Source organism: Mobula birostris, chromosome 8, assembly GCF_030028105.1.
Source record: "Mobula birostris isolate sMobBir1 chromosome 8, sMobBir1.hap1, whole genome shotgun sequence".
Taxonomy (NCBI): Eukaryota; Metazoa; Chordata; class Chondrichthyes; order Myliobatiformes; family Myliobatidae; genus Mobula; species Mobula birostris.
This window is the reverse complement of record NC_092377.1, coordinates 30,370,563-30,393,136: the sequence shown is the minus strand read 5'-3', so window position 1 is coordinate 30,393,136 and position 22,574 is coordinate 30,370,563. Positions and strand designations below refer to the sequence as shown.

Sequence of the window (22,574 nt, the reverse complement as noted above, 5' to 3'; positions counted from 1 at the left end):
CTAACATTCTTTGCAACAATATTTAGCAGGTGTGTTGGCTGGCAAATCTCGTTCATTAAATTTTGCTAGCTTGATTACTGCACCTGAACTTTCTTTAGTGCCGCTCCTTGAATTTGAGTTGTCAGTTTTATAAACTTGAGCTTTTATTTCACAATAGCCAAACTTGCTCAGCAAAATGAAGAAATCCCTTCTGAATGCTTTTGTAAAGATGGCATAGAGAAATGGATTAGCACATGAGTTCAATGGGTAAAACAATACCAGTAGAATTTTAGCATTGGTAACTGTAATAAGTGGAGACTTAAAAGCTGCTGAAATAGCAAAAAATGATATAGGAGCCATACAGACAAAGTCTGTAAAGATTAGTATTGCCATGCGTTTGGCAATCTTTGTGTCACTACTTTTAGAAACGAAATCAGGATTTTGCACAGCTATATATATTTTGATATAGCATATACAAATGATAATAAAGGCTATAACATTCAGTACTAATAGGAATATAACATAGCCCTGGGAAACTGGAGTTTCTATATCCATTGGCAAGCAGATGCTAACTTTCATGTAATTGCTGATACCAACAAGTGGCAATATTGCTACAACTAGAGAGAACACCCAGCCTCCGAACATAAGCATAACAGCATGCCTCAAACGTATTTTTCTGTCCAATTGCATAGCGTGGGTAATTGTATGCCATCTTTCAAAAGTGATCACCATTAGTGTATACACAGAGAGCTCACTTGCAAAGACAGTGAAGAAACCAGCACTGGCACACCCCGCACCAGTCTGCCAGTCTATTGCGTAGTTGTAATACTGACTCTTAGTGCTCAGGTCAACAGATGCAATGAGTAGCAAATAGAGACCCATACAGAGGTCTGCAAAAGCAAGATTACACATAAGGAATCGCGGAACTGTAAGCTTATTCTGACTAACCACCAAAACAATAAAAACAACAAAGTTACCCACAATGGCGAGAATGTTAATGAACCATATCAGAACTCTTAGAAAATTGTATCCCATTATATCTTCACAGGGATTGAAGGCATCCGGTTCTGGAGTGCAGACAAGCTCTACCTTGGCATGGCAAAATCCATAATCAAATGATACTCCATTTTCATAAATTTCTTCTAACTGTTCATATTCATTGTCAAGATTGTTGGGGAAATATGAATAGTTCTGTGAGGAAGAGTATTTCTTCATGCCAGCAGAAAAATTCTGTATGTTCCATTGTTCCATTTTCTGTGATGGTGGATTAGAATGAGAATAGTCATCCCCAAAACTAGAAGCAGATAAGAAGAGATAGTTTATTACTAAGTAAATGTTATTTGAAGAATGGAAAGACACAGTAAAACAAATACATCTTGCAGTTCCATATCAACATGTCACTAAATTACAGAACAACAAATAATTTCATACCTTTCTCCATCCACAGTATTCTAATTGAAAGACTCAACATTTTGCTCACCATGCAATGAACGGACAAAAAAGGCCATAAATTATATGTTCTTGTGAAGATGGCCTCAATATAACAAACCGGAGCAAATGCTTTTGCCTCTTTGGCTGCTTGTTTATTTCTTCAAGTCTTCCTCTCTCTAATTCCATATTTGCTTTATTCAACTTATCATTTTAAAAGGTAATTATTATTCTAATATGACAGATGATCTAATCACATACTGCCATTGTTACTGTGTCTGTAATGTTGGAAATCTAAAGCTGTTTTGATATTCAGCTGCATAAAGTTAATATTTAAGTTTCTTTGCACTTCTCAACCTTTTTTTTAAATAGATCTAGGAAAAATTAGAGTAACGTTAAAAGCAGTAAAACTATAAATACCAGGCTCAAGCAATGACCTTTTTAATGCTTCTTTTCTTTAGTAGTAGTAGTAGTAGTAGTAGTCGTCACACTTTATTGATCCTGAGGGAAATTGGTTTTTGTTACAGTTGCACCATAAATAAATAGTAATAAAACCATAAATAGTTAAATAGTAATATGTAAGTTGTGTCAGGAAATGGGTCCAGTACCAGCCTATTGGCTCAAGGTGTCTGACCCTCCAAGGGAGGAGTTGTAAAGTTTGATGGCCACAGACAGGAATGACTTCCTATGACGTTCTGTGTTGCATCTCGGTGGAATGAGTCTCTGGCTGAATGTACTCCTGTGCCCAACCAGTACATTATGTAGTGGATGGGAGACATTAAAGCTGGACTAACCACAGAGAGAAATAGTCCCTTTGCAAAATTCTGACATTGCTGTTCTCCATTGTGCCATAGGGTCACAAAGCACAGAAGCAGGCCCTTCAGCCCCACATGTCCTTGCCAACTAAGGTTTCCATCTAAGCTAGTCCCATTTACCAACATTTGGCCCGCTGAACTGTTCTCATCCATGTACCTGTCCGAGTGGTTTTTAAATGTTAGTATAATTTCCTCTGGCAGCTCATTCCATTAACTGTCTACATCCTGGGTTAAAAACATTGTCCATCAAGTGCCTATTAAATCTCTCCCCTCTCACTTTAAACCTATGCCCTCAAGTTCTTGATTTCCTTACCTTGAGAAGAAGCTTGTGCACATTCACCTTATCTATAGCCCTCATGTTTTTGTTATGGGAGGTGTTAGTTCAAGTGTGAATTTAGTACTGAAGTCTTGGCCATTCTAGGTACTTGCTTAGCAATAACTTGCCGAGAGGAACTCAATTTGGATCCCACTTGACTTCAGACCTTCTTACGGCCTTGGAACAAAACGTGGACAAAAGAGCTGAACTTGAAGTGAGCGTAACAGCTCATGACATCAAGGCAGTGTTTGACATAAAGGAGCACTGGCTAAACGGGAGTCAATGGGAATCAGGGAAAACACTCAACTGATTGGAATCACCTCATACAAAGGAAGATGGTGGTAGTGGTTGGAGGTCAATCATCACAACCACAGGACATCTCTGTAGGAGTTCCGCGGGAGAGAGTCCTAGTCCCAACCATCTTCAGCTTCAATTCAAAGGTCAGAAGTAGCGATGGTTACTCATGATTGTACAATGTTCAGCACCTTTCACGACCCCTCAGGTAACAAAACAGTCCATTCAAATGTAGCAGGACCCAGGCTGACAGGTGGCAAGTAACATTCATATCACACAAGTGCCAGGCAATGATAATATCCAACAAGAGAAAATCCAGCTATCACCCTGAGAGTCAATGGTAATACCATTGCTGAATTGTCCATTATTAATATCCTGGGGGGGTTACTATTGACCGGAAACTGAATGGAGTAGCCACGTACACTACGTGGCTTAAAGAGCAAGTCAGAGGCTAGGAGTCCAGTGGAGAATAACTCACATCGAAACTCCTGTCCATCATCTACAAGGCTGATGAAATACTCTCTGCTTGCCTGGATGAGTGCAGTTTCAACAACAGTCAATAAATACAAAATCATACAGGACATGGCAGCCTGCTTGATAGACACCCTAACTACAGCCATTCACTCACTCCACCACTGATTATATTGTAGCAGCAATTTGTGCTCATTGGACAACACCTTCCAAACCCACAAACTCTACGTATTATAAGGACAATTGCATAGGAACATCACCACCAGTAAGCCACCCTCTGAGCCAAATGCATCCTGATTTAGAAATGTAGCACTTCACTATAGCTGGGTCAAAACCTGGAACTGCCTCCGAGCAGCATTGTGGGTATATGTACATACACCTCAGGGATTGCAGTAGCTAACACCTTCTCAGGGGTGATTAAATGGTAGCTCAACCTCGAGTGCTCATCCTTTGAATGAACAATAAAAAATGAATACAAATGAACTGACTATGCAAATAATTTCACATTACAGGGACACAAGCTTCTCACAAATGAGTGTTTTAACTAAGACACCCAGCATGAACTTTACACTATTCCATTTCTTCAGCCAAATACTGTGAAGCATGGACATCTCATCTGTGAACTGTGTCATAAATTCAGTTCCTTAGTCATCAATTTAAATGCTGTCAGAATAACCATCTGATGACTGGCTCGTGAATGGATAATTCAGACTTTCAAGCCATATTTCACTGCAGGATCAGATATCCACATTGTTAGCAAGATAACAATTTTCTTTGACTTATAGAACTCACCTAACTTGATTCCTGCCTCAGCTCGCATGTGGCTGAAGCCCTCATCAATGTGAAGCGTGATAGAATCTGATTATACTGAAAAGATGCTTCCAATATTTGGGGCACTCCATAGACATCCTGCAGTATTTTGCAGACTGGATGCCCAAAATCATGGTAGTCTGATGCATACTGCAGTTACTCACTGATGTCAGATCATACCTGGCAATAGCTATACTGTGAATAAAAGCAGAGTCTGAGGTGGTGAAAGAGGAAGAAGGAGAGGAAGACAACTCAAGCAGCTCCTTTCTGTTTGGATTGCATTGGAAGGCATCTAAGTGTACAAGCAGTTACCTAAATCCCAATTTGCCAAAGGTTCATTATCTTCCCTTTCCATCTGTCATTTAACATCAGTGTCCACATGCGAAAGTAAAAGATAGCAAAAAAAAAAAAAATTCAAACCAGGTGTCACCCCAAAATGCTTTACACCCACGGATGCCATATTGGAGCTATGGACATAAAGGGTCCAAATATAAAGAGTACCTTCAAAGTAAGGGTGGCCATTGCTTTTCCAGGGGGCCTCAGCCAACTCTGTAAGCTGTAGGTGGATGATTATGGGACTAGTGTGGCACCCAGAAACATACATTGTGTATGTTAATCAGATATAATGGCAGTAAACTAAGGGTGAAAGACAGAACCTGAGGTTCTATTGTTGCACCTAGATTTGGGGCAGATGTTATTGTTTTTTTTAATCTATTGATTTACTGAAATGCAGTGTGGAATAGGCCCTTTTGGCCCTTCAAGCCACACCACCTCGCAGTTCCCTGATTTAATCCTAGCCTAATCATGGGACAATTTACAAAGACCAATTAACCCAGCAACCAGGCCAACACACACAAAATGTTGGAGGAGCTCAGCAGGTCAGGCAGAATCTATGCAGAGGAATAGGTGGTCGATATTTTGGGCTGAGTCCCTTCTTCTGGACTGAGAAGGAAGGGGAAGATGCCCGAATCAAAAGGTTGGGGGAGGAGAAAGAGGCTAGCTGGAAGGTGATAGGTGGGTGGGAAAGTCAAGGGCTGGAGAAGAAAGAATCTGATAGGAGAGGAGAGTGGACCATAGGAGAAAGGGAAGAAGGAGGAGGGGACCCAGGTGGAAATAATAGGCAGGTGAGAAGAACTAAAAGGTCAGAGTGGGGAATAGAGGAAGGGGGGGGGGCAGGATTTGTTCACCAGAAGGAGAAGCCGATATTCATGCTGTCAGGTTGGAGGGTACCCAGATAGAAAATAAGGTTTTGCTCTTCCACCTGAGGGTGTCCTCATCTTGGCACAAGAGGCGGCCATGGACTGACACAACAGAACCTACCAATCAGTGTATCTTTTGATGGTGGGCGAGATCAGAGCATCCAGAGGAAACTTATGCAGCCACAGGGAGAATGTACAAACTCCTTACAGGCAGCAATGGGAACTGAACTTGGGTCTCTGGTATTGTAAAACATTGTGCTAACTACTGTGCAGCTTCAGTATAAAGCAAGTAGAGAGAAAATTAACAAAACTAAGAAAGGATTTCATGCAAAGTATTATGTTTTTGGGTCTACAAAGAGTCATACTGGTATCCATTTTGTTGTCCACACACTTGAAACTGGCAAGTGTGCTTTCCATAGTTGGTGCCTTGGTAATGGGCACTCACATCTTATTTATCCTACCACCTTTTGCCATCCTCTAAATTAGTCTGCTACTCATGGAGTTCTTCACTTCTGAAAGCAGATTATACAATTTGCATATTTAAAAAGAGTGTCATCTGGCATTCTTGATATTAATCTAGGCAACCTTTTGATTAACATGCAAAAAGAAGTTTATGAAGTTGAAGATGACTGGAAGGCGAATGTAAATTCTGCCTGAAATGCACTGTGAAAGAAAAAAATGCATGGATAGCAGTGGCACCATTTCTGAAGCATACTGCTAGACAGAGGGCATGCAGCTGCAGTATGAAGCAAAAAAATGGAAAATTAACAAAAATAAGAAAGGATGTCATGCTTGTATTATGTTTGTGTGCCTACAAAGAATATCACTGGAGGTCAGAATGATCCAATTAAATATGTTTAGAACAATACTTACTATATTTTATTTTGTTCTTGGCTGGTAATGAAGTCATAATCTGTAGTTACTTTTCTTGTTGGAACTTCACATGACTTCGAAAAGTTGTATAAAAATATGGGTATGGAATTCTGTCTGAAGGGAAAGTAACAATCAACTATGTTCAGAATGATCTTCTTTCCCCCTATCACTTCCTTACTAGTAGATATCAGGTTTTTAACAGATTATGTTTCTGTTCCTGACCACATTATTGAATCAATCCACCTGCAAGAAACTTTAGTGATGGCATGCAGTGATGGCACAGCCAAATTTATCCAAGTTCCTCCCATCTTCACACATGGACTCTTTCTGGAGAATGACTTACAACATAAATTTTAGTCAGCCTTTCTTCTTAGAGATTAATTCTGCTTCTTCACTGGCTGAGGCTATCAATTCGGATTGAATTTGATTTCATCAGAACATATGAGTCAGTTGTTTAGCACCTAAAATCTCCAAGTACCTGGAGGTTTATCAAGGATTATTTGTTTAGGCTTCACAACAGAACTTCTTTATGCAACACAATAAAATAGGAAGAGCTAAAACAAATATCATCTTTGTTTAATTACTCTTTACTACTCTGGACTACTCAATGCAGGTACTCATATTTTAAGATTGTAGGTGGGAACTCGCAACAGATTAAAAGAAAAATCTCCAAAACTCTTCTCTCCAATTTGATCCAGTAAAATCACAGGATTCTAAGTTAACTACAAACCACACCCACAGGACAACTTGTATTTCCTTGATTATATCATTTAGGAGGATACAAATAATTTAAATGCCTCTCCCTTGAATGCCAGAAAACTCTAGTTAATATACCTAGGTAATTAGATCCAAGTTAGTTGTTTACACTACCAAAGGCTTGCATTTTATTAATTGTAGTTAAAGTTACTATATATTTAATTACTTTGAAAAGCAACCAGCACATAATTCAAAACAACACCACATGACATGTCAGAGTATATTCCTTTGAAGAGAAAACAGATATGCTGGATAGAAGAAAGGCACTGTATTTGGTGTACTTGGACTTTCCAAAGCCCTTTAAGTTATTTTGCAAGAATTTCTTGAACAAAGGTAATTTTAATTTTAAGGATGGAGAATAAGATGCATGGCTGATGGAACAGGTACTTTCTAAAGACTCAGTTGGATTTACAGTACTCCTATCTTAAATAATTCTACAATGTATGGCACTATACAATTAGTCACTTATGAAGAAAAAAACAACTAAAAAGAGAAAGGTTTGAAGGGCAAAGAAAAATTATTTAAACTGGATGAATACCTGAGTTTGTAAAAACTAAGTATGGAATAGACCTATGATGTCACCCATGGCACTCCTGATATGATACGTTTTATTTGATAAGCGCTTTCTCTGAAAGATGGTTAGTTTTTTTATTATCATAAGAGACACATTGGTGAGGGATTGATGAGGGGTAGGTGATAGATAGACACAAAAACTTACCCGTTTGATTTCTCCCAGTTTTTGAATGCACAGCAATGGCTGGGATACGTCAAATTTGCTTCCATCAAATTGACAAACTTTTCCAGAGCTGGGAATCTTTTCAGTGAGTACGTAAAGCGCGCAGTAAGTTTTTGAATAAACTCCAACCCATTAGATGGAAGGTACTCAAGTGCAGTTGAAGAAACATCTCTGTAGCAACAAAAATAGTTCAGATGCTTCACTTTCATTTATCTGGGCCCGATCACGAAAAAAAATCTAATATTTGCTGTCTTGGTCTCCTGCATTTCCTTGCAACATTTTTGTTCTCATTTAATAACATGGGACTTTTGTAAGTTTACCCCTTATTTCTCCTCTACGACAGCTATGGTTCCTAAACAGCCAGGAGCTAAATGCTTGGGTATACTTACCCTAGAACTTCCTTGTGACTTTCTACTTGTGCAATACTCCCTTCATTTTTATCTCCAATGTGCAGTATAATTGCAATGTTGTGTGCCATACATGTCATTATTCACCATAATTTTTATTAGAGTCATTGGCTTGTTTACTGCCAAGAGATTGTTTGGAATAGCATTTAGAACAGGAAAGGGAACACAGAGCATGGGATGTGACCTTAAATTAGAATATTCTAAGTACAAACATATCCAGAAAATAGAACTCATTATTCTTCTCTACATCTGCAAATTATTAAAATTCATTAGTGTGGTACTCCAGATTATTTTCCCAGAAGAGTTTCAATGTTCATTTCATTCCAGTTAATAATGAAAGGCTTTAAAAACTAATTTGGTGTAACCTTGCCAATATTTACTTTTTATCTTTTGCTTTTCTTTTCCTTTCAGAAATCGAGTATGTCTATTTACCCGGATTTCTAAATGCACATGTCCAGAAAAGCTCCAATGAGTTATTTCATAGATGAGAACAATGGTGTGTGCTATGACTTTATATACCCGAGAGATTTCAAATACTAAAATTTGCAACATAGCAAATTGAGAACAATGTAATTCTATTTTAACTGCATAGTAAACCAGCCCAAGATGCTTAGCAAAAGCAAAAGAATGTCAATCATTCTCTATTTTTAGTCCTAAACACTTGGTTACAAAAGGGAAGCGAACATACTCTATGTGAGTATAACTAGCAGCTGATACTTCAATATTTGTTTAGTCCTGTCAGACAAAGACAAACTTCTCCCCCAACGTGAGCATAATCTTGTACACAACAGCTACTAGTCAACTAAGCTGAAGCTGCAAGGAAGCAAAGGCCTGTTTCTTGGTTTTATCTATATAGTATGATGCTTTGATAGGAAGATTTCTGGAAGGATCCAAATTCTACTAGCTGAGTCAAAAATTATTCTGCATGCCTTTCCTGATTAATGTAACTGTACTTGGAACCACTAGCATTAAGTGTAAGAGTCCTTCTGCCCTTCATGTCTCTTAGTTATTATTACATTAGATAGGTAATAGTAATAGATTTTTTTATTTGCTTAAAGTGGGTTAGGACTCAATTCAGGATTTTTGGATTTGATCCCTGAAACTCATACCTTAACAGCATCCCTCAGCTCCATGTTAAAACTTTCAATTTAATGACTCAGGAGAGAGTTTCAGTTTACAGTGATTTTGTTGGAAGATTACTTTCTGGATATATTTGTATTTAGAATATTCTAATTTCCAGGTCACATTCCATGCTCTGTGTTCTCTTCCCTGTTCTAATTTCTGTTCCAAACAATCTCCAGGTAATAAACAGACCAATGAATATAATACAAATTATTGTGAACAATGACACCTCTAGCACAAAACAACTTAATTACACTCACACTTGGGATTAAAAAACAGCATTGCACAAACAGTACAGATAGTTACAAGACAGTAGCCACAGTAAGTATATCAAATCATGACTGTGCGGAAACCAGAGCTGATATCCATCTGATAGTAAGTTTATATAGCCATTGAATGTGATGGTGGAGGCTAACTCCTTTGGCGGGCGTCAGATAATTGTGAGGTAACACCGATGCCTCATTGACTGAATTACCATCATAACAAGTTTACTATTTTAAGGCATTAGAATTAATTAATTAAGCAGGAAACCATACCACCTTCATTAAATTGGGGATGATGTTAACTATTTCCCACTATATTACATTGATGGACGCAGATAGTTTTTATTAGGTTTATTTAAATGTTATATGAAATATTTTTAAGTATATAATTAAATGTGGAATCTCATTGGGTCAGAACATACTTACTCAGGTCTGCCACTCACACCTGGTTCTTGCAGTCCTGATAGAGCTGCATGCCTAGATTGTGTGGCCATTATGTGAATGAAGGCTACCTGCAGGTTGTGTCAAAAGCCTTTAAAATATTTTTAAATTTCTGTGACAAATAGAATTATATAATCAAAATAACCAGGAATATATAACTTAAACCCTGAGAAAATAATTAACAGTATAAATCCACTTGGAGTACTGTGCTCAGTTCTGGTCGCCTCACTATAGAAAGGATGTGTAAACCATAGAAAGGGTGCAGAGGAGATTTACAAGGATGTTGCCTGGATTGGGGAGCATGCCTTATGAGTATAGCTTGAGTGAACTCGGCCTCTTTTCCTCGGAGCAACGGAGGATGAGAGGTGACCTGATAGAGGTGTATAAGATGATGAGAGGCATTGATCGTGTGGATAGTCAGAGGCTTTTTCCCAGGGCTGAAATGGCTAGCATGAGAGGGCACAGTTTTAAGGTGCTTGGAAGTAGGTACAGAGGAGAAATCAGGGGTAAGTTTTTTACGCAGAGAGAGATGAGTGCGTGGAGTGGGCTGCCAGCGACAGTGGTGGAGGCCGATACAATTGGGTCTTTTAAAAGACTCCTGGACAGGTATATGGAGCTCAGAAAAATAGAGGGCTATGGGTAACCCTAGGTAATTTCTCAGCTCAGGACACATTCGGCACAGCTTTGCGGGCCGAAGGGCCTGTATTGTGCTGTAGGTTTTCTATGTTTCTATGTTACTATAAAGTAAAATAAGGGAAAATAAACAAAACATATCCTCCTTTCAATCAAATCTGGCAACACCATACAATTGAATTAAGTCATGCTGAACATGCCAGACATCCCTGACTTAAACTGAAGGGCTAAGACGTGAAATTCTGCCATTGATGAGTCCAGTCATAGAGCAAAAGTTCAGTTATGTCTACATCTGGCCTTCAGCAAATTTCTGAGCTCTCTGTTGCAATGCACACATGTTGAACTTGGAGATAAAAATTATCTATGCAAAGGACTTTGCTGGCAAAATGCACATACATCCAAGTTTAATCCCTGGATGCTGAATCTCAATCAAGATTAGGAAAATGAAGCAGGGGCAAAAGAGACAATAGAAAATAAAATAAAGACGTACAGTGTTAAAATTAGGGATTTCTGCTGTTCAAAAAATGTTAATTAGCAATTTTAATGTAATTTACTTTGCAAACAATAATTAAAAATATGATTAATATAGTTAAATCTGTTGTTTAATATGTGTATTCCATATGTAATGAAAACTTGCTATAACTTACAATACATCTGGTCCAATAGCTCCCTTGAAAGCATCATTGTGTATTATTCTTAGATTTTTATTATCGTTAAGTTCTCTGGGGAAAAAATAACATGATTTTTATTTTTTTAATTTTCCAATACTTTTATTATTAATTTACATATAAGAATACAGAGTGCAATAAAAATATATATATATCAATGCATTATACTAAATCGCATATAAAGACTCCTTACCCTATATTCATACAGATTAATGAATTCATAACATTGAAATTTAGTAATTTTATTATATAAAAAAACTAACCCATTACCAAGACCGAAGCTAATTAGTAAAGAAAAAAAGGAAAAAAAATTATTAGTCATCATCTGTGCTTTAATAGCAAATCAAAGGTTTTGAAAATAATTCAAAAAAGGTCCCCACAATGTTTTAAAGTCTTGGCTAGATTCAGAGACTGAACATCGAATCTTCTCTAAATTTAAACATGACATCACATCACGTAACCATTGAGCATGAATAGGAGGGGCCGCATCTTTCCATTTAAGCAAGACTGTCCTTCTGGCCATAACAGAAATAAAAGCCAAAATGTGCAAGTCAGATGGCTCCAAAATAATATCCTTTCCTCCAACAATACCAAATAAAGCAGTCAAAGGATTAGGCTTAAAGTTTACTTTGAAAAGTATTGAGAAAGTTTGAAATACTTCTTTCCAATATTTTCCAAGACTCAGGCATGTCCAAAACATATGAATGAGTGAAGCTTCTCCATTATTACATTTATCACAATACGGAGATATATCTAAATAAAAATGAGACAACTTATCCTTGATCATATGGGCCCTCTGGACCACTTTAAATTGTAGGAGAGCGTGGTGAGCACATAACGATGAAGTGTTAACCAATTTAAAAATTTGATTCCAAGTTTCCTCAGAAAATGAAGTCTGTAAATCTTGTTCCCAAAGATTTTTAATTTTATCTAAAGGAACACTTCTCATTCCCAACAGCATATTATAAATATTAGATATAGATCCATTATAAAAAGGTTTCAAATTAAAAATTACATCTAATACAAACCTCATTTCTAGAAAAGTTGGGATATTTTCCAAAATGCAATAAAAACAAAAATCTTCGATATGTTAATTCACGTGAACCTTTATTTAACTAACAAAAGTACAAAGAAAAGATTTTCAATAGTTTTACTGACCAACTTAATTGTATTTTGTAAACATACACAAATTTAGAATTTGATGGCTGCAACACACTCAACAAAAGTTGGGACAGTGGCATGTTTACCATTGTGTTACATCACCTTTCCTTTTAATAACACTTTTTAATCGTTTTGGAACTGAGGATACTAATTGTAGTAGATTTGCAATTGGAAATTTTGTCTATTCTTGCTTGATATAAGACTTCAGCTGCTCAACAGTCCGTGGTCTCCGTTGTCTGATTCTCCTCTTCTTGATGTGCCATACATTTTCAATAGGAGATAGATCTGGACTGGCAGCAGGCCAGTCAAGCACACGCACTCTGTGTCTACAAAGCCACGCTGTTGTAGCCTGTGCAGAATGTGGTCTGGCATTGTCCTGCTGAAATACGCATGGACGTCCCGGGAAGAGACGTCGCCTTGATGGCAACATGTGTCTCTCTAAAATACACCTCAGAGTCAATGGTACCTTCACATACATGCAACTCACCCATGCTGTGGGCACTGATGCACCCCCATACCATCACAGATGCTGGCTTTTGCACCATTCATTGATAGCAACCTGGATGGTCGTTTTCATCTTTGGCACAGAGAACTCGACGCCCATTTTTTCCGAAAACTAGCTGAAATGTGGACTCATCTGACCACAGCACACGGTTCCACAGTCTTTCGGTCCATCTGAGATGAGCTCGGGCCCAGAAAATTCGCCGGTATTTCTGCATAGAGTTGATGTATGGCTTCCTCCTTGCGTAATACAGTTTCAAGATGTATTTCTGGATGCAGCGACAGACTGTGTTGAGTGACAATGGTTTTCCGAAGTACTCCCGAGCCCAGGTGGCTATAATTGTCACAGTAGCATGACTTTTCTGTGCACTTTTCATTCTCATTTTAACTCTGTCCCAACCTTTGTTGAGTGTGTTGCAGCCATCAAATTCCAAGTTTGTGTATATTTACAAAATACAATTAAGTTGGTCAATAAAACTATTGAAAATCTTTTCTTTGTACTTTTGTCAGTTAAATAAAGGTTCATGTGAATTAACATATCACAGATTTTTGTTTTTATTGCATTTTGGAAAATATCCCAACTTTTCTGGAAATGGGGTTTGTAAATTCTTGTCAGGACTTTTAGGAAATGTACTTATTTGAGACCGTAAAAAATCTCTTATTTGTAGGTATCAAAAAAATGAGTTTTGGGTAAACTATATTTAGTTGACAGTTGTTCAAATGAAAAGAGACTTCCCTCTACAAACAAGTCCTGAAAGCATTTGATACCTAATCTATCCCATTCTTTAAAAGCCATATCAATCATAGAGGGTTTAAAAAAATTAGAAAAAATGGGACTTGAAAGAGAAAATCTCAATAAGCCAAAGTATTTTTGGACTTGTATCCAAATTCTCATAGTATGTTTAACTACCAGATTATCAGTTAGCTTACTCAGAGATAAAGGAAGTGAGGATCCATGAAGAGAAATAATAGAAAATTTAATGACAGAGTTAGCTTCTAAAAAAATCCACATCGGGCAATGCTCACGATTAATGTAATATAACCGAAATGTAAGATTTCTTATATTAACTGCCCAATAATAAGATCTAAAGTTTGGTAAGGCTAATCCTCCATTCTTTTTATCTTTCTGAAGATGAATTTTATTTAATCTAGTACGCTTATTCTTCCATATATAAGCAGGTATAATACAGTCAAGAGTATCAAAGAAAGATTTAGGAATAAAAACAGGCAATGCCTGAAAAAGATATAAAAATTTAGGTAATATATTCATTTTAATAGAGTTAATTCAGCCAATCAGCGATAACGAAAGAGGCGACCAATTTGATAGTATCCTTTTTACATGATTCAATAAAGGTAAGAGAATTTTCTTTAAATAGACGCTTATCGTTTTTAGTAATTGTTACACCTATGTAGGTAAATTGGTTTCTTACAATTTTAAAAGGAAGGTTAGAATTTGTTAGTATCAAATTATTCAAAGGGAAAAGTTCATTTTTATGTAGGTTTAATTTATAACCTGAGAACTGGATAAAACAGGAGAGTAAAGAAAGCACATGGGGTAACGAAATCTCAGCATTAAAAATAAATAGCAGCAGATCATCAGCATACAGCAAGACTTTGTGAATAGTGTCTCTCCTTAAAATACCGGTGATATCATTAGATTCTCGAAAGGCAATGGCTAAAGGTTCTAAGGCCAGATCGAAAAGCAAAGGGCTCAACGGACAGCCATGTCTAGTGCCACGTTGAAGGTTAAATGGTTTGGAATTATGAGAATTAGTGATAACCCTAGTGGAAGGAGCTAAATGAAGTAATTTAATCCATTGGATGAGAACGGGTCCAAAACTAAATTTTTCTAAAGTTTTAAATAAATTCTATTCAACTCTGTTGAAAGATATCTCAGCATCTAGGGATACCACATATTCTGATATCATGTTAGAAGGAGAATAAATAACATTTAATAACCGGCGAATATTAAAGTAAGGTATCGATTTTTGATAAATCCAGTTTGGTTATCGGAAATGACAGATGGTAAAATATTTTCAATCCCATGGGCCAAAACTTTAGATAGGATCTTAGTATCAACATTAAGTAAAGAAATGGGTCTATAAGAAGAGCATTCAGTTGGATCCTTATTCTTTTTAAGGATAAGCAAAATGGAAGCCTCATAAAAAGATTGAGGGAGTCTGCCCAACTTGAATGAATCCGAAAAACTGAACATAAATGAGGTATAAGCAGTGAGGAAAAGATCTTATAAAACTCTCCAGAAAATCCATCTGGACCCGGAGCTTTCCTCAAATGTAATGAGCACACTGCCTCAACAATTTTCTCAAAAGAAATAGGTTGTTCCAACAACTTTCTGTTGTCGGCAGAAATTGTAAGAATGTTTATTTGGTCTAAGAAATTGTTCATTGCAGTGTTATTCTTAGAAGATTCAAAACTATAGAATTTAGAATAAAATTCTCTAAAAGTATCATTTATTTCCAAATAATCAGTTGTCCTATCACCATTAGCTTTGCATATTTCTTTAATCTGCTATTTAGCTATATAATTTGATCAGCCAATAATTTACCTGTTTTATCTCCATGAATATAAAATTGACTTTTATCTTTTAGGAAACAACACACATCAAAGTTGCTGGTGAACGCAGCAGGCCAGGCAGCAACTTTGATGTGTGTTGCTTGAATTTCCAGCATCTGCAGAATTCCTCGTGTTTGCGTTTATCTTTTAGGAGTTGGGTTTCAATTGGATAGGTTAAAAGGAGATCATTTTTAGTTTTAGTTTCAACACGTCTTTTATATAAGGCAGGTTCTGGACCCAAGGCATACTCTTGGTCTAATTGTTTCAACTGATTAGCTAAATCACTTCACTCTTTATTAGCTTTTTTCTTAATAGTTGTAGTATAAGAAGTAATTTGTCCTCTAATATATGCCTTAAAGGCATCCCATCTGATAAGACTAGAAGTCTCCTCTAATATATTCTCTTCCAAAAAAAAGAGTAATTTGTCTCTCCATAAAATTTAAAAAATTTAAAGTTAAATTAAATCACCAAAACCTATTTGTTTGAAGAAGACCAGGGAGATTTAAAGATAGGAGCACAGGAGCGTAATCTGAGACAGCAATCTCTTTATATTCACAGGATCAAACTGATGGAATCATTTGGCTATCAATAAAAAAAATCAACATGATTAAGACAATAATAAATGTTCAAGAAAGTAAATAAATACATTTGTTATGAAATGTAGAAATATGTTTTATAAAGTATTTTTCTTATTCTGACATTAGGTCCTAAGCAAAATATATAACTCATACATAATCCTCGGGAAATCAAATATACTGGATATAAAAGGAGTAAAATTTGGATACATTCTGCAGGCAGGGAAAGGAATGGCCCTTGCTGATCATTTCCAACATACTTTATCTTTATTTGACAACAATTATTTATGGGAACAGAGCACTTCCTGTTCTTAATAATCAAGCATTCCTGAGTCAGCTAAATACAATTATGTCTGGACTTTGCATCCTCCTTCAACAGTGTTCCTGACCTCACTTTAGAAGAACATCTTCATTATCTTCAGGTAATGTTTTCAGGCCAACCATGCCTGTAAACCATATCTACCGGATATGGACTCTAAATTTTCAGCAGGCTCACCCAGCATTTTTTCGGTGATTGTGCACAGGCTTTCTCAGCCAGATACTGGGAGACGGAAGCTATTTTCTTCACTTGGTGACATAAACTTTGTTTCATAGGCACAGCACCATCTCTCTCCCTGATTATCACTGAGACTAAACCTAATGTTCACAACTTTCATATACATTCAACAATGCCTTCCCCAAGTTGAATAACAAATATTATTGACAAATCCATAATTTACCCATGAACAATGGCTTGGTAAGTCATTTCAGATGACACCCAAGAATCAACCATGTTTCTGTGTGTCCAGAGTCACTAACAGGCCAGGCCAAGTGAGAGCATCAGATTTCCTTCCAGAAAGGACCTGAGTGAACCAGACCTTGCACTGATTTTAAGTCTAAAGTAATATCACATTTCACAAGAACAGATTTTGTCTTTGAATACAAATTAAATCCCTTATTTCAATATTAATTATAGTTTTGCTATTTTTAATTTTCCCTTGTGAATGTTTTTGGGCCAATGCCTGTTTAAAGATAGGTCATGATGCCATGTGTCGATTATTAGAATAAAACCTGCCTACTGTGTAATTCAAGAATCCACACTCCAAGTTTATTGGTAGCAAAATAAGTTGGCATAAAAATACTTCAAGAAGTTTTAACATGTTGAATAATATTGCATGGGCTCCTTGACCAGTTTGTTGTAAGGCTTCTGGGGGTAGATACAGTAACACACAAAGCATAAAAATGCACCCAAAATGCTGGAGGAACTCAGCAGGCCAGGCAGCAGCTATGGAAAAAAGTACAGTCGACGTTTCCAGCCAAGGTCCTGCCGAAGGGTTTCGGCCCGAAACGTCGACTGTATGTTTTTCCATAGATGCTGCCTGGCCTGCTGAATTCATCCAGCATTTTGTGTGTGTTGCTCAGATTTCCAGCATCTGTAGATTTCTCTTGTTTGTGATTTAAAAAAAAAACACACCCTTTTGGGTTTCAGCTGATGATGCTGAATGTGTGCATAAACAGGCAAAAGTTACATATGAAGGTGGGTTTAGTTTCATGGTCTTCAACCAATGAAGACTGGAGTTCAGGGAGAGTTGATGGGATATATGATGAACTCTCCACCCCAGCATCAATCCTGTTGCATTCCTGTACTGAAAATCTTTCTCCAGTAGAGAGGTTAGAGTTGTATACAATATTCCAGATTCAGGTCTCATCGATACTCTGTATTATTGGAGAAAAGTATCTTTACTTGTGTACTCAAACCATATTGAAATATATGTTAACATGGTGCTTGCTTTCTTAACTGCTTTCTGAATCTGTCTATTATATTTCGGTGATACATGTGTGAATTCACACACATCACTCTGAACATCAGCAACTTCCAATTTCCCACCTTTTAAAAATACTCTACTTTTCCTAACACTTTTTCCTAGATTGTTTTCCATCTGCCATTTCCTTGCCTAGTTACGTAGCCCTCCTGGGGCCCCTTAAAACCTCGCTGTATCATTCTCACTTCCAAACTGTCACCTAGCTTTATATTACTGTATCAGGAAACTTAAGACATGTGATACCCGATCCCCTCATCAAAGTTATTCTTTTTTCTGAACTGCTGGGAGTTCGGTACTGATCTCCATGGGAGTCCACCAGCCACAATCTCCCACCCCGAGAGTGACCTGCTTATTTGAGTATTTTAACCTCCAATATCATATGCATTAATTTTTAAATCTCTTGGGATTTTAAAAGTATATCTGCAAGTTTAATTGCATCCACCAATGATTCACTTTATCCATTCCATTAGCTACAAACTGAAAAATGTTAATAGTCCATATCAACTCTGTCCAGTCTTTCCAAGTGCCCTGATACCACTTCCTTCATAATAAATTCCATTTTTCCCCTTCCTCTGATGTCAGGAGAACATTGGAATCACTCCAGGAGTTGAACCTGGGTCTCAAAGGCAAGAATTCAGCACTCTACTCCCCAGTGTTCATGCCTGCAGCCTCCAGGCATCAGTACATCATAGGCACAGTACTACTGCAATCCCTGCAACAGCACCTTGTATGCAATGTTCACAATCACATTTAACACTTGATTTTTAGATTAAATCCCTTCTAGAGCATTATCACTTGACAATGTAAAACAGCATTGACAGTTAAGACTGGGATTTATTTTCCAAACTGTGTTAGTTGATTTTAGATACCTGGTTAATAAGTCATTTGAAGAAAAAATTTAACTGGATTTTCTACTGGATGGTTATCAAAAAGAAAGGACCTGAACTAATTAATTCAGAGTGCCTTTGATGTTGCTTTTCAGGAAAGGATGATGATTGCTTACAGGAAGGTCTTTTGAGACTCCAAGGAGAGGGAACTTCCTTTAACCTTGAATGTTGAAATGACTGCATTCACTTATAAAATAACCTAAAAGATCCATGAGGTTATGTGTTTCAATATTCATGTTGCTGAACCAGATCGAATACCAGTTGATTTTGCTAAAAAAAATAGGTGTTGAGTTCGACTGCACAAATCTCCTAACACTGGTGAATAGACTGGACAGTACTTTCTTTATCATCTTTCCAACCCTTCGTTCATTGATGCTGCCTGGCCTGCTGCGTTCCACCAGCATTTTGTGTGTGTTGCTTGAAGTTCCAGCATCTGCAGATTTCCTCAATGTTTACATTTGATTAAGATCACCTTTTCTCAAGTACTGGCCTCCATTACTGGAGATTTTTTTTGTACAAGCAAAAATAGAAAATGCATTTTTAATAGTACAGTGAGATTTCCTGTTTGATAAATGTGACAAAATTGAAAACCCTTTTATAAATAAGATCTTCAAAGATTTTGCACGAACAAAATCTTCACCTGGTGTAGTCTCTAATTCTGTAACATTCACCAGATAATAATATTAGCCGAGGCTAGTTCTATTTTGGAAAGTTCATAAGATGTGATACTTATTTTTCACAAGCTATCATAACCTTTTGCAAAAACTTATTGATAGCAAGACACTAGTTTTTTTTCCCCTGCACCTTTTCAAATGATAAATTTGTACTTTCTCTGATCATGGCATCAATGTTTTTCTTAAATTCAAAATAAGAATGGTTACAGTTAGAATTCAGAAAATGAGTAATTTTGTAATGGAATTTAATGTATAACACTTGCTTTTTTCATTTTAGTTATCTATGATTAAGAACCTTGGAGTTATCTTGTGGTTTACAAGTTCCATGGATTAAGGCTCTGTTTTTCTGTATTGTCCTTCAAAGACGCCAAAATGAAATGCTAAATGTGTGCAACAAACTAAAAGTATTACTGTTTTTGACTTTACTTATTTAAACAAGTATTTTAAACTATTCCATACATGGCATAGATCAGATCAACATTGTATAATGATGTAGTAAATAATCGTACAACTTATCCAGTTTTGTTGCATTGAATGCATGACTCCGCACATCTTCAAATCCATTTTTATACAGCTTCCTGAAAAGGCAACATTATTAGAATAAGTTACTTTATTAATTAAATTCAAAATGAAGTGAAAACCTATAAAGTCAGGGTGTGTTTGTTTAGATTATACAAGGCAACATTGACAGTATAACAACATCACATAACAGTTGTCTTATCGACTGGTTCATGTTATTTTGAAAGCCAGTGAATGGATACAATGAGAATTGTAAGATAATTGTAAAATTTCATCAACAAGTTGAAACTATTATAAGCTAGTTAATATTTTGTTTTCTATGCTCATTTTAAATCAACTTTTCATTCGTTTCTAAATTTTCTGCCATGCTGCATAGATTGTTCAATTGTTTTCCAGAGGAACTTTTGGCAATGAAGACATTTTACTAAAGGTTCTTAGGTGGACAACAGTTTTATCGATCATGAGTCCGAGAGAGTTTCAAGAATGTCAACAGCATCACACTGAAATTGTAATATTCCATGTAAAGTGGTACAGCAACATAATATTTTGTTCTGCTTTTCCACAACTCCTGTCACTCATGTCACAGCATAGTTTCCTTCAGGGGAAATCCTGCCTGATGAACCTTTTGGAATTCTATGAGGAGATTACAAGTGGGATAGATAAAGGGGATGCAGTAGATGTTGTATATTTGTACTTTCAGAAGGCCTTTGACAAAGTGCCACACATGAAGTTGCTTACCAAGTTAAGAGCCCATGGTATTATAGGAAAATTATTAAGATGGTGAGAGAATTGGCTGATTGGTAGGAGGCAGCGAGTGGGAATAAAAGGACACGAGGGCACAGCTTCAAGATAGAGGGGTGCCCTTTCAATACAGAGATGCGGTGAAATTTCTTTAGCCAAAGGGTAGTGAATTTATGGAATTTGTTGCTGCATGCAGCTGTGGAGGCCAGATGATTGGGTGTATTTAAGGCAGAGATTGATAGGTTCTTGATTGGATATGACATCAAAGGTTACGGGGAGAAGGCTGGGAACTGGAGCTGAGGAGGAAAAGGATAAAGGATCAGCCATGATTGAATGGCGGAGCAGACTCGATGGGCCAGATGGCCTAATTCTGCTCCTATGTCTTATGGTCTTATGTTTAATTCTGACCTGGTGTGCTGTCCGCCTGGAGTTTGCACATTTCTCCGTGTGGTTGCAAGGCTTTCCCACACATTCTCTGATTTCGTCTTACATCCTAAAAGAGTTGTGGGTAGATTAACAGGCTACTGTAAGTAATGTCCAATATAGGTGATTGGCAGAAGAATGGATGCATACGATAGAATAGACTACAAGGAAATGAGGAGAATCGGATTAATGGGGATATTCTAACAGTCAATCTAGATTTGAAGCTTTAAGCAGCCTCAATCTATGTCATGAGAAACTATGATATTAGTAGTACTAGTTATTGGAAAACAGTACTGTATAGATGAGTCTGACAAACCAAGAAACAAACCAGCCATTGTTAATGGACTAATACTAATGTGGACATGTAAACTAATCTACGGAAGCACTTGACTAACAGCTTGCACTCAATTTCCAAAGACACAGATTTTTTCTTGAAGCCTCAGAGTTGTTTACCTATATGAGTAACTTCCCTTATTGCACCTGAAATGTCACTGAAGAATTCTGAACACAAGGCAGAAAATATAAACACAACAAAGTTCAGTGGAAAATAGTTAAGAATTGTCAGAGATTTTTTATTGTTGATTTAAAAGCTTTTTCCATATTTTTTTCTTGCCATTAACATCTGGGAGAAAAATGAAGAGAGCACAAAACACATGAAAAGTCAGTCTTCATTTGTAATCTTGCCAAATACTTAGGAAAACAGTAATCTTGCCTCTTGATTGTGGGTCCCTCTTGCTTTCAAATTGTCTACTGTTCAAAGGAACAGCAACAAGCTGCCACACTAACAATTAACAGGTGTGTCACTTATCAATATCTGAAATGATGCAGTATCGATAATGATATAAATTAGCTGTTTTCTGGTACCTGGCTAATAGGTTTTGGAATACTTTGAAGGCTTATTATACCCTCTTCTCCTTTAAGTAGCAGAAAAATAACCTAGTTACAGTAGCCAGTCCATGTGCCAGCCTGCATCTTTTGGGATGTGAGTTTCATTAGCCTGTGTCCCAAGCCCTATGAGCTGGAAAATCCCAAGGCAGTTGTGTGAAATCTTCCATCCCTTGAAACTGTTAGCAACTCTTCCTTACCATAATGCAAACCCTATGGAGTTCTGTCAAATTAATCATTCCTTTACCCCAGCCCTTCTGTGATTAATGGAAGGATATATACACAAGCCAGGCTCCAGCTTAATGAAACTTGGTAATTTAACTCATTTCTTTGCATTATTCATTTTTCATGCATCGGACACAGGTGACACTAAATAAGTATTCTCTAAAAAACTCCAAAGCATTAATATTTTTGATATTATAGACTGGAAAATTGGTGATTTTGCAGTGGAACACAGTAAAATTATTTTTCATGAGGAATCATGTCGCTCTGGATTTTCATCCAACCAATTCCTATTCTAAAATGACATGCAGAAATAGGGGACAAGTGCTCACTTAAGGCATATTTATTTGTACAATATTCATTTGGACGGTTGCAGGGGGAAATTAGGTCAATAGGCTC

The 22,574-nt window shown here is 36.9% G+C and overlaps 1 protein-coding gene across 1 annotated transcript in view; it reads right to left on the bottom strand.

Annotated features, from left to right (window-relative positions):
- LOC140201992 (lutropin-choriogonadotropic hormone receptor-like) overlaps window positions 1-22,574 on the bottom strand; it is a 76,291-nt gene continuing 53,717 nt past the window's right edge. Inside the window, exons 6-9 of the mRNA XM_072266859.1 lie at window positions 19,895-19,963; window positions 11,191-11,265; window positions 7,660-7,848; window positions 1-1,273 (exon numbers count right to left, since the gene is read on the bottom strand). Of these exons, the coding sequence (XP_072122960.1) occupies window positions 1-1,273; window positions 7,660-7,848; window positions 11,191-11,265; window positions 19,895-19,963 (1,606 nt within the window). The remainder of the gene's footprint in view (window positions 1,274-7,659; window positions 7,849-11,190; window positions 11,266-19,894; window positions 19,964-22,574) is intronic.